The sequence below is a fragment of the Heloderma suspectum genome, chromosome 2, assembly GCF_057233095.1.
Source record: "Heloderma suspectum isolate Gila_16-S chromosome 2, 16-S_ref, whole genome shotgun sequence".
Taxonomy (NCBI): domain Eukaryota; kingdom Metazoa; phylum Chordata; class Lepidosauria; order Squamata; family Helodermatidae; genus Heloderma; species Heloderma suspectum.
Window position 1 is genome coordinate 362,619,580 of NC_139459.1, and position 15,284 is coordinate 362,634,863.

Below are 15,284 nucleotides of genomic sequence, written 5' to 3' on the forward strand. Positions count from 1 at the left end.
CTCATGTTTGACCACCTCCAGCTTACCTTGATTCATTGATCTGACATTCCAGGTTCCTAAACAAGATTGTTCTTTACAGCATCGGATTTTCTTTTCACCGCCAGACACATCCACAGCTGAGTGTCCTTTCGGCTTTGGCCCAGCTGCTTCACTCTTTCTGGCGCTACTTGGAAATACCCTCTGCTCTTCCCCAGTAGCATATTGGACACCTTCCGACCTGAGGGGCTCATCTTCCGGCGTCATCTCTTTTAGCCTTGTGATACGTTCCATGGGGTTTTCTTGGCAAGAATACTGGAGTGGGTTGCCATTTCCTTCTCCAGTGGACCACATTTTGTCAGAACTCTCTGCCATGACCTGTCCGTCTTGGGTGGCCCTGCACGGCATAGCTTATGGCTTCACTGAGTTACGCAAGCCCCTTCGCCACAACAAGGCAGTGATCCATGAAGGGGTGGATGTATGGTACCGACGTCATTTTTGTCTGCCCATTTAGTCCAGAATATAGGGGAGACTTGAACTGAGCTACATCATAGTTCCACGCTACATTTCCATTGACTTGAATAGTCTGCACTTTTTCAGAAAGGACAGCTAGCAATTCTAGGAGTTCTCCCTGAGCTTGCATCTCTTAAGTAGAAGGCTTGGTCTAGGTCCTGACAAGGAAGGAGGGTTTTAAGAACTACTCTCAGCCACTCTTGACAATGGGCATTTCTGAGGTTGTTCATGGTTGATGCTGTGTTCTAACACAGCAGCATCTTTGGGGGAGGCACTGATTCTTGCCAATTGGGTCAGGTCTACTGCAGCCATAGTGGGATGGCTTTGCCAGACATTGGCTAGCCATGCTACAACTGTGTCTCCATTGAGAGGGCCTAATTGGTCTGCAATGGCTTTTGCCTGACTAGGAGTTCATCGACTGGCCTCCATGATGGTTTCTCTAGAAGTCCTGCCATTGGTTTTCTCTACAACCTTGTTTGTGACTGGGGCCATGGGCTGAGGATCCTGCCATTCTGGGTTAACCAGACTTTCTGGCCAGGTCTCCTAGGGTGCTGTACTCTCTATCTGGGTTGGAAGAAAAAGGTCATAATCCTCCAGCTCTTCAGTTTGCACAGTGGCAATTATACCTTGGTGCACCTTCAGCTTTGCCTTTAATTCTTGGATCTGCTTTTCACTCCACTCATGACTAGCGCTTGCTTTGGCTTGCCAATTCTGATCCGCTAGGAAGTGGGCGGCAGCTCGCACTTGGTCAAGCTGGGCTTGAATCTTGCCAATCTCAAGTTCAGCTTGCTCTGCTGCTGCATGACATCGATCCGTATCTTCTTGGGCATCTTTGATCAGGGCAGCTACTTTAAAAATTTCTGCTACTGAATTACACTCTATTCTTTCTAATTTTTTTTGCTAAACGTTGATTTTCCTCCTCCAGTTTTGTACACTTTTGTGTGTACTCTTCTGCTTGCTGTTTCCAGTCTTTGACTGAGCTTTGCATATCTAGACATGCACACCACAATGTCCAAGCGGCAAAAGCTTCCCTTTGGCTGCCACAAGGTAGTTGCTTTGTATATACATCTGCATAGGCCTCACACATTGTTTGAACCGGATCTTCTGTTTTAAAGCATTTCTCTGAAAATGGGTTGTGTGGGACCAAGCTCTCTGATGGACCATGGGCTCCCACATCAACTATCCCTACAATTACAATCGCTTTCTGAGACCCTTCTCAAGATTCTTTCAGCTTCAGAAATCACCATGTTTCTTAAAATAAATTAATGAGACCAGTGTGCTTTTTAAAGTCTGAAGAGAAATCTTTAATGCAAGAATATTATAAGCTTCACCAAAACATATTCGTTTACACTATACAAAAAGAGTAAACACAGGTTCAGTTCAGCAATTAAGCCCTGGATCTCCTTAAGTCCAAAACGGTAGCATCCCCCCCACCCTTAGAACAACGTTCCCTTTGCCCAGCCTGCTCCCCCAAATCTGGATCCGTTGCTCACATTGGCACCTGCTTAGGAAGTTGCTCATCTTGCATACAGATTTTGTCTAGAATGTTGCAGCAGCCTCCCTGAGTGGAAACAATGAATGAGGATGTTTTTGTGAGTTTATTTGGCTTTTTAAAATATTTATGGCTTGTGGAAGTCTGACTAGATGGGGAAGGGAAACAGAAAACAGAACTGAGGGTGACACTGGTGGAAACTCCATTTGGAGTTCTCCATTGTCTTAGAACAGACAAGGGTATTAAGACAATTAATGGGTTACTGCCCCCAGTAAAGTTACAGAGGAAAGAGGGAGCTTTGCAAGAGGGGGCAAAAGACCGCTTCCCTTTTAGGTAGATGTGGTGAGTAACCTGAAGCTTGTGTAAGCTTTTGCAGAGCTATCAAATGGCCAATACACGGTATTTTATCTTGTTATTAATCATCCGGGTCTGAAGAATGAGAGCAGGAAGGTACATCTGGCTGCCTTAGTGAAGGATGGAGAGGCTGATGCACATAGAAACAGGGGTGGCGATGGAGGCTTTTGGCTTAAGGGGTTAAGCAAGCCTCCCCCCCCCCCATACTTGTCATAGGAGTAAAAGCAGATTGAAGCAGAGGAATGCTGCCCACTTCTTTAGGTTCCTGCCATACACACACTTGACATGATTATCTATTTAAATGTTTTATCAGGTTCTTTATTAATTTAAAAAAACATTTTTGCCTTTTAAAACGCACTTTGAAATTGGCTCATAGGAACATAGGAAGCTGCCTTATACTGAGTCAGATCGTTGGTTCATCTAGCCCAGTATTGTCCACACTGACTGGAGGTGGCCCTCAAGGGTTTCAAGCAGGATTCTTTTGTTACCTACCTGGAGAAGCCGGGGATCGAACCTGGGACCTTCCGCATGCCAAGCATGTGCCCTGTCACACTGAGCTATAGCTCATGGGCGGGAGGTGGACTCCTGACTGACACAAGGGCCAGGCAATCTCTCCTGATCAAAACTGGCCTCTCCTTAAATAGATTGGGTGGGGAGAAGGGGGTCTGCCTTAGCCCAGTCCTGGGAAGGAGGCCAAAAGTGTGTCAGAACTGCAGTGGGTTTATGTATGTCTGCCCCCAACTTTTGACCACCTTAAGGAGAGAGGGTCAGGTGTGCTTTTCCCCACACCCAAAAGAATAAAGGAAGGCTCTCCCCAGAGAATGGGCCTGCTGAGTATGTAAAGATTGGGACTGCTGTATCAGCATCATGAACGGCCACTCGGCTCCCCTCATAGTTCAGACTCACTCGGATCCTCTTGGGCTCCTCACTCAGGGACAGTTATCAGCGGAGTCTGTGGCCCTGTACTCACTACTCCCCCATATTCCAGATACCTTCCTCAGGACCAAAGTTTATCACGCCCTTCCTCCTCACAGACTTTCTGGCGACCCCGACAGCCCACCTTCTCTCACTTCCCACAACAACTTCCCAGAAATGTCTCCCTGCTTTGAATCCCTCACATCCCAACACACACTTCCATTTGTCAACTCTCTCAGGGTTATTGGGCAAATGTTTTTGAAGACTTGCGCGTTTATGATCCTCAGACAGGATGAGCTGGGGGCTCGCAGTGTCTGGATCCAGAGATATGTTTGCTGTTGGAGGAGGGGGAGTGAAGAAAGATGAGGAAAGAAAACATAATAAATAGATTTATCAGTATGTTAAGTCCTCAGCCTAGGGATTACATTTCCCCTAAATAAAAAATGGGGAGATGACTTCCCAACATTTTATGGCTTTAAAGAATCTTAGAATCTTAGAATAGTAGGGTTGGAAGGGGCCTACAAGGCCATCCAACCCCCTGCTCAATGCAGGAATCTAAGTCAAAGCATCCCTGACAGATGGCTGTCTTGAACGCCTCCAGTGTGGGAGAGCCCACCACCTCCCTAGGGAATGGGTTCCATTGTCATATTGCTCTAACAGTCAGGAAGTTTTTCCTGATGTTCAGCCGGAATCTGGCTTCCTGTCACTTGAGCCCATTATTCCGTGTCCTGCACTCTGGGATGATCGAGAAGAGATCCTGGCCTTCCTCTCTGTGACAACCTTTCAAGTACTTGAAGAGCGCTATCCTATCTCCCCTCAGTCTTCTCTTCCCAAGGCTAAACATGCCCAGTTCTTTCAGGCTCTTCTCATAGGGCTTTGTTTCCTGTCCCCTGATCATCTTTGTTGCCCTCCTCTGAACCCTCGAGAGGGTTCAGAGAACTAAGCTCTAAACTAAACAGGGTTCAGAAGAACTAAACAAGTTGAGAGGTTAAGTCTAACAAGAGCTAGGATAGCGAAGTCTCTCTCTGCCTGGAAGCTCCAATATTCATCTCAGCAGATTTGCAATCAACGAAGTCCACTAAAACAACTTTGCAAAAATGCACCTTTTTTAGATGGAAGCTGTGTCGTTGCTGCAGAGTGGCGACAACCTCATGTGTCGGTTGTGTCCATCAGTGGCTAGGGGCCAATCTACACGGGTGATTTAGTGCTGAGCCATCTCAACAGAAGGATAAAAGCCCTGTGTGAAGCCCTTAATATCCTATACCTATGAGCCCTGTGTATATCTTGCTTGGGTACGTTAATTGTGTTGTAATAAATGAGCATGTGGAATTGGTAGGCAATCTTTAACAGCTGCAAAATTAGTTGTAGTTGCTAAATGGAGATTAGCCAGCACTTCTTCTTTAAAGGAATGGATTAGTAAGATATGGTACATTCCTTCAGTGTTAATAGAATTTGTTTGCCTGGGTGAAGGCAGACAACAAAAACTAAAATTTGAACAACTTTGGATGCTGGTGTGGCATACTGGTTAGCGGGCTGGGCTGGAACCCGGGACATCCGGGTTCTAGTCTTCACTCGGCCATGAAGCTCACTGAGTGACTTTGGGCCAGTCACTGATTCTCGGCCTCACCTACCTCACAGCGTTGTTGTAACGATGAAAAATGGAGAAGAGGGGGACTCTGTCAGCCGCCTTGGGTTCTTCGCAAGAAGAAAAAAGATGGGATATAAATGTAATAAATACGTACGTACGTACATACATACGTATGTACATAAATAGTAGTGGCGGCACAGTTTGCCTCATATCGGTGGTCCTACAAGGGCTAGAGACTTGCTTGCTTTGCTTTTTAAAATGAAAGCAGAGAATATGGGGTATCTGCCCTGTTCCTGCCTCCCTGGACTCCCGTGATTCCACCCACCACCCTGACTCCAAACTCCGTCTGAAGAGTTGCTGCACATGAGAGCAGGCGAGCCCTTTCCCCGCCAAGGGGCTCAAGTCCAGAAGCTTTAACACAGCAACTTCCTTCAAGGAAGTCTCTCAGCTTTTCTGCTGCGGAGCAGGAGGCGGTTCAGTCCCCCGCCCTCAGCAGTCACTCCCCCCTCCTCTCCTGCCCTGGCACCTCTCAGAATCTGCCTCAGTCCATGCAATGGGGAGACTTTTCCCCTGTACAAAGCATATGAAATCAATGGGGTTTTCGATTTTGACGATTCAACTTTTATCCAGACCCGTCTCTCAGCTCTCCTGCCTTGGGGCCAGTTCAGTCCCCACATCCCTACCCTACCCCACCTATAGCAGTCACTCCCCCGCTCCCCTGCCCTGGCACCTCTCAGAATATGCCTCAGTCCACAAAATGGGGAGCCTTCTTTACCCTGTACTCCTGGGCAACCTCCAGCACGGGAACCACATTGGGAGCACGGTGCTCCTTGGATCTGTCGCACACCACGCAGATGGGGGCTTCGTCGTTCTTGCAAAAGAGGTTCAGGGGCTCCTGGTGCCGCTCGCAGACTCTCCACCCTCCTCCCTCTGGCTTCAGCTCTTTGACAATCTCAACCATATTGGCCAGCTGCCTGTTGGCTTCAGGCTCCGCTGCTGAACTCTCCCTCGGCACCGAGGACAGGCGGTATCTGTGGGTGCTCCAGCACTTCTCAATTCAGGCCTGGCAAAAGTTGTGCCCACAGTCCAGGGTCACTGGATCTGTGAAAAAATCCAGACAAATGGAGCAAATCGCTTCGTCTTCAAGCCTCTCCCTGGGGCTTTCGGCGGACGTAGCTCCCAGCAAACTCCAGAATGATATGAACAGGGTGACTTTTGTTTTTTCCTTCCTGCTCCTCCTCCCCACCCAGGTGGCGCTTGGCTGTAGGCTGGATCGGGGGATCGGGGGTTCCTTCTTTCTAGAAGTGCTGAAACTGGAGACAGGAGAGGAGGAGGGACTTGGGGGCACTTGTCTTCACCAGAGGCTTCCCTTTAAAATTGTCATGAGTTCAAAACACGGCAACAAAGGAAGCTGCCTTAGACAGAGTCTGGCTATTGGTCCATCCAGTTCTTAGGGTGGTGATGTGTCTAGCTTTATAAAGGAAAGTCCTTTATCTGAAGGGCTGCCAGAGAACCACTCTCTCTTTGAAGGAGTCCTCTATTTGAAAGGCTGTCCAGTCCATGTCTGGTTTAAAGATACAGAATCATAAGGAGGGAGAGCAGCAGGGGCCTTGAAGTTGCCCATCAGCAGCGAGTACCTGGACAGCAAACTGAGCAGGGGCACAGCTCACCTGGTCACAGCCTTCCCCACTATGATGACATGTATTTAATTGCTATTTAAAAGCATAGTTCTGATGTCTAAATTTGCATCTGTGCATATGGATCCATACATGCAAATATGAGTCTTCTTTTGTCCTCTTTTTTTGCAGATGTGTAATTAGCCATTGAAGGGCAGCAGCTCTGCAGAGTCTCAGAAAGGGGCATTCCCCAGTATCTGGAGAGGACAGGGACTGAGCCAGTTAAAAAAAATATGTACTCCACACATGCGTGAAAGCACTCTGTCCTTCTCCATCATTTCACAGATGAAAAATAAGGACTTTCTTGTGTGCCTGTAAGGGACAGTGCCCTGCACAGAGACTGGGGCCAACACAAATCAGGGTACAAATGCATCACAATCAACAGAAGAAATAAGGTGCATGCAGTGCTGGTTATTTCAGAGGACCAAAAAATAGGACAAGCCAGGCCATAAGGCAAAGAGCTGAAGACATCTTTGTGGTACTGTGCTATTTTTGAAGCATATGTACTGTTTAGAACCTGTGGGATGCATTTGTCCCATTTAAAGATGGGGAGCACTGAGAAATGCAGATAAATGACTTGTCGAAGAGTGATACAAAATCCATAACACTGATGTGTCTTATGTTAATCCCTTGGTACGCATTCAAAATACTGAGAGAAGCTATGTGCCCAAGTCCAAATAATGTTTTAGGCAGAAAATTCTTAAAGCATGTAGGGAATGAACGATGTAAAAGCAAACATACCCATGTACTCCAGAGCTGAAGGATCCATTCTGTAATGGGTTTGGGGTTGGTCTGAATGACCTTTCGGGGTCCCTTACAGCCCAGCGCCTATGACAACAAAGAGATTCAGGATCCCTTCCAGGTATGCAATCCTTGAATCTAGGATTTCTGCAAGTAGATGTATTAGGGTGAGTTCCCAGTACCCCTAAGAACTGACAGAGGATGGCTGATAGCCAATAACGTGCTGGTGATGTGTTTCAGTAGAAGCTGGAATGGGCCAAGGTGACATCGGTCAGAAGTGGGAAACCTGTACGGCTTTGAGAGCCCCTTGTAGTGCTGGGTGTCAGGATTGGGTCCAGGCTCCCTGGTTTGTTTTCTGACTCTGATTCAGATTTGGAGGTAGAGCTAGAAGAAACCCAGCCATGATGGAGCAGGGGAGGAAATTCCCCAAGACTCTCCAGGAGCCAGCGAAGAACCTTCCCAGGGGTTTATCGACCAGGAAGACTAGGCTCAGAGTCCATCTTCCCTGCTCTCCGTGGAAAGCACGGAAAGCTCCCTCTGTCGGAAGAAGAGGGAGCACCAGAATTGACAGATGCCAGAGCCCACTGCTGAGCTAAGCAGATGGAGCTGAGAGGAGGTGGGAAGCGTTCTGCCAGACTGGCTGCCCATCAGAAGTTCGGTCAGGAGGATTCTCCCTGAAGGGAGGAGCCCAAAAAAAGCCATCCAGCATGGCGGAAAACCCATCCATTAGTTGAGAAGCAACTGCTTTGTTTTTAGCAGCTCTCTTGACAAAAACTCTTTTTAGTCAGGGCCAGAAATATTGGAACAAGGATAACTGTTTTGGCAGTTGGCCTCTGTACACCACCACATTGAAGTTGAAAGGAAACACACCCAGATGGAAGCGAAGTCAGGACTTTCAGCTGTAATTCAAGGGGTTTGACAAAAATGGGGCACTAACCGTTCAGGAAGTACAGCCAGTGGCATGCACCCCCCCCCACTGTTGGTAGCTCATGAGTAATGGAAGGAATGGCTGACAAGCAGCTGCGTGGCCAGGTGTGGCCTGTTTCCTGGGTACCCCATGACCAAGCAAGCAGACAAAGGCCTGGAGGTGGTTCTGAGTGTTACATTTGCATTTGGTAGCTGTTCACTGGAACCCCCAACATGAGGTCCAAAGAGGTGTCCATGCAAGTGAAGGAGGCCATCATTAGGCTGAGGGAACAACATAAGCCCATCAGAGAGATAGCAAAAACAGTGGGAGTGGCCAATACAACAGTTTGGAACATCCTGAAAAAGAAGGAATTAACTGGCAAGCTCAGCAACAGCAAAAGGCCTGGAAGACCACGGAAGACAACTAAAGTGGATGACCACAGAATTCTGCTCATGGTGAAGAGGAACCCTTTCACAACATCTAGCCAGGTCAAGAACACTCTTGTGGAGGTAGGCATGTCATTGTCAACATCTGCAGTCAAGAGACGGCTTTATGAATGTAAATACAGAGGCTTCACAACAAGGTGCAAACCACTGGTGACGCTCAAGAACCGAAAGGCCAGATTAGCCTTTGCCAGCAAACACATAAAAAAGCCTGCCCAGTTCTGGAATAAGATTCTTTAGACTGATGAAACCAAGATTAACTTGTACCAGAATGATGGGAAGAGAAAAGTTTGGAGAAGGAAAGGAACAGCTCATGATCCAAAGCATACCACATCATCTGTCAAACCTGGTGGAGGCAGTGTTATGGCATGGGCATGTATGGCTGCCAATGAAGCCGGGACACTGGTGTTTACTGATGACCTGACTGCTGAGAAAAGCAGCAGGATGAATTCTGAAGCGTATAGGGCTACACTTTCTGCTGAATGCTGCCAAACTGATAGGATGCCACTTCATATGGCAGATGGATAATGACCCGAAACATACAGCAAAAGCTACCCAAGAGTTTCAGAAGGCAAAGAAGTGGGAAGTTCTTCAATGGCCAAGTCAGTCACCTGATCTCAACCCAATAGAGCATGGTTTTCGCTTACTGAAGACAAGACTGAAGGCAGAAAGACCCACAAACAAGCAGCAGCTGAAGGCAGCTGCAGTGAAGGCCTGGCAAAGCATCTCGAGGGAGGAAACTCAGCATTGGGGCGTGTCCATGGGTTCCAGACTTCAGGCAGTCATTGACTGCAAAGGATTTTCATCCAGGTATTAAAGGCTTGATAAGTTTGAAATGATGTTGGTTTGTTCCATTACTTATGAGCCACCACCGATGGGGTGTGTGTGTGTATGCCACTGGCTGTACTTCCTGAATGGTTAGTGCCGCACTTTTGTCAAACCCCTTGAATTACAGCTGAAAGTCCTGACTTCACTCCCATCTGGGTGTGTTTCCTTTCAACTTCAATGTGGTGGCGTACAGAGGCCAACTGCCAAAACTGTAGTTATCCTTGTTCCAATATTTCTGGCCCTGGCTGTAGCTAATTAGGCCTAGAGGACAGCTCCCAGCTTTGTGGATGGTACAGGTGTGAAGAAATGCTCTTAACTGAATAAAGAGTTTGTGGATTGCACAGCGATTCACTACTGTTGCTTTGCTACTCAGTGGGAAGGCTTGGAATACCTGACACTGGGTGGGCAGCCAGGGATACACACAAGAGTGTACAGATGTGCAAAGTTGTTCCCAACCTAGTACCCCCCAGATTTCTTGGACTCAAGGTCACACTTCCCAGCACTCCTGATAGTAGGCCATGCTGCATGGGGTTGATGGGAGGTGAAGTCAAAAACATCCGTTCAGGAACTCTGCCTTAGGAACTGAAAGAGATTTTGGGAGTGGTGCTGCACAATGCAAAATAAAACGTTAAAGATCTTCAGCTCTTCTTCAGATGATGGCCCTATAAGTGACAGGAAGTAAAGCCACAGTAACGGAGGATTTTCCTTAAGGCGGGTGGAGTGAAGAGAAGAAAAAGAGATTTGATGTAAGGAAGGATTTGGCTTGGTTCAGGGAAGAAGCTAGACAAGCAACTTTGAAATATTTATTTAGAAATATGCAAGTTGAGCATGTGCAAGCAAGCATCTACACCAGCAGTGTGGCTAGCATGTACAGTAGTTATAGACAGAGAAGGCGGAAGTCCTGCAGTCCTTTCCTTTCTGCTCCAGGAGAGGTCAATGCAATGGACATCTGGCAGAACCCATTCCACGCCTGTCCCTCCACATTAGAAATGACTGCAGAGCAGATGGTCCAACCCAGAGGAATGAAATATGGCTGTCTGGGCCCTAAAGATTAGAGTGTGTTTAGAGTGACCTCAAGGGACTTCCTACCAATACAGGAATTCTATGACAGCCAGTGGGGCTGCTAGTTGTGGACCTGGGGGCCACAGTCCAGGGCACTGCAGCCCAGGGGCCCCCAAATGACCCCCCAGGGAGTGGCAGAGGAAAAGCAGCAAACACCCATTGTATTTCTATAATTGTAATGGTGCTACGACTTCAGTGAGCTTGAAATGCAAACATGCTTGTAATTTTTTTCCTTGGCAGGAATGGTGAATGTTCTAACATATAAGGCCGGCTTCCTCAACCAGGTGTTCTCCAGACGTTTTGGATTTCAACTCCCGTCAGCCCCAGCCCATGGTCAGGAATGCTGGGAGTTGTGGTCCAAAATGTCCGGAGGGCACCAGGTTAGGGGAAGGCTGAGATAAGGAATGGAGAAGCTGTTGTAAAGCAGGGAATGGCTTCTGGGAGTGAGGGGGGAAGAGAAATGTGAGTGGTGTGTTTCACAACTAAGGTACTGCACAAGGCTGTGTAAACAGGGGTGGGTAGGTGCTAAGGCCATTAAGTCCAGGATCTAAAATTATCTAGCTGCAGGACTGACTCCAGTAACCCCAAGAGGTGGCTTTTCAGCCTTTGCTTAAAGCCCTCCACTGAATCAGAGTCCCCTCCTTTCCAAGGCTGACTCTACCACAGGCTTCATTTACACATCCATTGTTGGGAAAGCATTGCCTTATGGGAAGTACAAGGTCAGCAAAATGAAACTCTTGCCTGGGATATTATACCTATAATGGTCCATTCACACATGAGTATCACCTCTTCAGGTTCCAGTCATGCTATGATTGGGGGGTGGGGGGCAGTTGAGATGGGAGAGAAAAGGCTGAGCAATCCTATATTTACCTCACATTGGCCCAGAACTATGCCTCCAATACACCGGAGGAACATGTCCCAAATCCTGTGCCAACTCAGCTCAGCAGGAAGGGGGATTTAAAGAAAGAAAAAGTGGCAGGAAAGCAAGGGACAAGCCGGGCACAGCTAGAAACTCTGGCACAGCCCACCAAGCAGGGACATGTTAACAACATACACTCACCTGCCACGTGGACACGGAGGCAGTCAATGATGTTACACCTCCCTGGGCAGTCCTCCGACACAATCCCATATAACACCATACACATACACAATGCCATAAGGCCCCCACTCCAGCAACCACAGTGGCTCACTGCAGATAGATCGGAAGCGTAAGAAGGTAGTTCAAGCCCCACCAGAAAGAAGTGGGGAAATGCCCCCACTCACCTTTTGCATACCTGGCACAACCACACAAAAAGCCATATTGAGGGCAAAAGAGAGGGAGCTCCGGGGACTCAAACCTACAGCCACTCTCCCTTGCTCTCTGCCCAAAAGTGAAAGAAGATATGCAGAATAGTAGTCTTATGCCCACCAGCCTCTTGCTTTGGAGCCAGCAGCTTTCTTGCTACGCACCAGAGGAGAAGCCAACTGCAAGATGCTGAGCAAGGAGGGGAAGGCCATCTCTCCTCAGAAGACGCTCTTCTCTCCTCAGCGATGCTCATTTCCTCAGGTTTGGCATTCGAGCACATTGAGCATGGACTAGCCAGAGTGCCAGACAAGGCTGGTTTCAGAGCAGAGAAGTCCCTCTCCTTTCTGCCATTCTGGCCAGAGGTCCTGTTTGTCAAAGAAGAAAACAGAACCAGGAGGGTTGCATTCATGCCCTATTTTTAGGCTTCCCATGGGCATCTGGTTAGCAACTGTGTGAAAAGCTTGGAATAATGGAATAAGAGCCTTGTATGTCCCTCTGAATTTCTCCGAAAAAGGGTACCTGAAGGACCATCTTCTCTCAAGTCAACCTGCCCTGCAATAACAATCAATTTCTCAGACCTTTCTCAAGATTCCTTCAGCTTCAGAAGTAAGTTTGATTCTTAAAATGAGTCAATGAGACCAGCGTGCTTTTTAAAGTCTGAAGTGAAATCTTTAATACAAGAACATTATAAACTTTGCCAAAACATATTCATATGCATGATACAAAAAGAGTAAAAACAGGTTTGGTTCAAAAATAAAACCTTGGATCTGCCTATGTGTAAAATGGGAGCACCCCCCCCCCACGTGCTCACACTTGAGAACAGCATTTCCCAGCCTACTCCCCCACGTCAGGATCCGTTGCTCACATTCAGACTTGCCTAGGAGGTTCCTCATTTGAAATCTGTTGAACAAGTAAATTGGGCCTCTTTGCATATAGATTTTGTTTAGAATGTTGCAGCAGCCTCCCTGAGTAGCAACAACGAAGGATGTTTTTGGTGGGCTTATTTGGCTTTTGGGAATATTTACGGCTTCTGGAAGTCTGGGTGGGACAACGGGCAAAGGAAAAAAAAACCAGAATTCAGGGTGACATTGGTGGAACACCCATTTGAAGTTCTCCCTTGATTTAGAATAGACAATGGTATTAAGACGATTAATGGGTTATTACATCTAATAAAGCTACAGTGGGAAGAGGGAGGGGAAAAGCCGGTTCCCTTTTATTTAGTTTTGGTGAGTGACCTGAAGCCTGTGTAAGCTTTTGCAGAGCTGTCAAAGGTCCAGTACACTGTATTTAATGTTATTATTATCATTCTGGTCTAGAGAGTAAAAGCAGGAATGTTCGTCAGGTACATTTGAATGCCATAGTGAAAGATGGAGAGTACACGGAATTTTATTCTATTATTATTCCTGGTCTTGAGAGTAACAGCATGAAGGTTTGTGAGGTACATTGGACTGCCTTAGGTTTTTTTTTCACATGGAGCTTTTATCCTGCAATTGAGATTGCTCCTTCACAGAAGTTTGTGGGCTCTTTACATGACGCCGTGAACCTCCAAGGGGTCTCCTGCACTAAATGCCCTTTGTTCAGTTTCTAAATAGATCGCAGGTAATGAGCTCTCAAATTACCCCGTTGTCTCCCGCTTCAGTTTCCTCTGTGAAAAGACTGAAAGTGGCAAGAAGAGGAGCGAGATCAATCAAAGATAATGGAAGACTCAGATCCGGGGATAAGGAGGGGGGATGGGAAGCGGGAGAAAAAGGGAGTCGTCGTGATCCTGCATTTAAAACGGAAGTAGAAAGCCCCATTTTAAATGCAGAATTTTAGGCTGGTGTAGAGATGCCCTTAGTGAAGGATGGAGCGAGTGATGCACATAGAAACGGGTGGCGATGGAGGCTTTTTGCTGTAGGGGTTCAGTGAGCTTCCCCAACCCCATACTTGCCTCATGAGTGAAAGCTGCTTGAAGCATGCTGTCTACTGCGTTGGGCTCCCCCCCCCATTCACACACATGCATTTGACATGATTATCTACTTAAAACATTTTATCATGTGGTTTAATAATTTTTTTAAATATTAGTTTGCCTTTTTAAATGCACTTTGAAATTGACTCATAAGCAATAGGTAGGCTGACACAAGGGCCAGGCAATCTCTCCCGACCAAACCTGACCTCTCCTCAAATAGATTACAGGGGGTGGGGGACGCCTGGGCTCAGACCTGCAGGAGAGGCTGAATGTGTGTGGTTTATGTACATCTGTCCTCACCCTCTGACTGCATGAAGGAAAGCGTCAGGCGGGCTTTTCCCCACACCCAAAAGAAGGGGAGAAGGGTCTCCCCAGAGAATGGGGTTTTTGAGTAGATGAAGATCTGGGCCCCTGTAGAAGCATCATAAAAGGCCAGCCGTCCCCCCTCATAGTTCAGACTCACTCGGACCCTCTTGAGCTTCCCAGCGACTGACGGAGGACGGAGGTGGCTGGAAGGCCAGTACTCAACATTCCACTTCCCCATATCCCAGATCCCTTCCTCAGGAGCACAGGTGATGTCACCCTTCCTTCTCACAGACTTTCTGGCAACCCCCACAGACCATGCTCCTTCCCTCCCCACAGCGACTTCCCAGAAGTGTCTGCCTGCTGTGAATCCCTCACATCCCAACACAAAAGTATTCCTGTCGAATCTCTCAGGACTGTTGGGCAGGTCTTGACATTTCTCTCCCTTTCTCACACTTTTATGATCCTCTGACAGGATGAGATAGGGATTTGCTGTGTCCGGATCCAGAGATACATTTACTGTTGGTAGCAGTGGTGGTGGAAAGACCAGGAAAGAAAAGATAATAAATAAAATTTTCCAGAATGTTATGTCCTCAGCCTAGAGCCACATTTCAGGAATTACCTTTCCCCTAAAAAAAATGAGGGAACAGATGACTTCCCAACCTTGATGGCTGTAAAGGAGAACTAAACAAATTGAGAGGTTAGGTCCAACAAGGGCTTTCGTCACACTGAGCTTTTATCCTGCAATTCAGATTGCTCCTTGGACGATTGCGGGCTCTTTACATGACACCATGACCCTCCAGGGCGTCTCCTGCACTAAATGCCTTTTGTTCCATTTTTAAAGAGATAGCAGATAACGAGCTATCAAATTACCCTGTTGTGTTCAGCTTGAGTTCCCTCCGTGAAAAGAGGAAAAGCGGCAAGAAGAGGAGCGAGATCAGTGAAAGATAATGGAAGACTCAGATCCGGGGAGAAGGAGGTGGAAGGGGAGGTGGGAAAGGAAGTGGGTGAAAAAGGGAGTCGTCGTGATCCAGCATTTAAAACCTAAGCACAAAGCCCCGTTTTAAATGCAGGATTTTAGGCTGGTGTAGGGATGCCCAAGAGCTACGATAGCCAAGTCTCTCCTTACCTGGAAGCTCCAATATTCATCTCAGCATATTTGCAGGCAACTATGTCCACAAGTGTTACTAGCCCAGAAAGGTCCCATCAGCCAACAGACACCTTATTACAATGATTTAATGACTAAGAGAAAG

At 47.3% G+C, this 15,284-nt stretch overlaps 2 protein-coding genes across 6 annotated transcripts in view; both read right to left on the reverse strand.

Annotated features, from left to right (window-relative positions):
* LOC146355685 (E3 ubiquitin-protein ligase TRIM7-like) overlaps window positions 1-15,284 on the reverse strand; it is a 35,892-nt gene that overhangs the window by 5,668 nt on the left and 14,940 nt on the right. The window contains exon 7 of one of the 5 annotated variants that reach the window (XM_084830957.1): window positions 407-3,585. The exons of 1 other annotated variant lie outside the window; for it this stretch is intronic. In XM_084830957.1, coding sequence (XP_084687083.1) covers window positions 3,305-3,585 — 281 coding nt within the window. In that variant the 3' untranslated portion in view covers window positions 407-3,304. Of the gene's footprint in view, window positions 1-406; window positions 3,586-10,221; window positions 12,146-13,223; window positions 14,661-15,284 lie in introns of those variants that run through there. 3 more of the 5 variants (XM_084830959.1, XM_084830956.1, XM_084830960.1) reach the window with 3 other exon arrangements.
* Window positions 3,594-6,680, reverse strand: LOC146355686 (zinc finger protein RFP-like). Its single transcript, XM_084831142.1, has 2 exons — window positions 5,614-6,680; window positions 3,594-4,945 (listed from the first exon to the last, which is right to left on the reverse strand). Exons 1-2 carry the CDS (start codon window positions 5,797-5,799, stop codon window positions 4,883-4,885), a joined length of 249 nt encoding a protein of 82 aa, XP_084687268.1. The 5' UTR covers window positions 5,800-6,680; the 3' UTR covers window positions 3,594-4,882.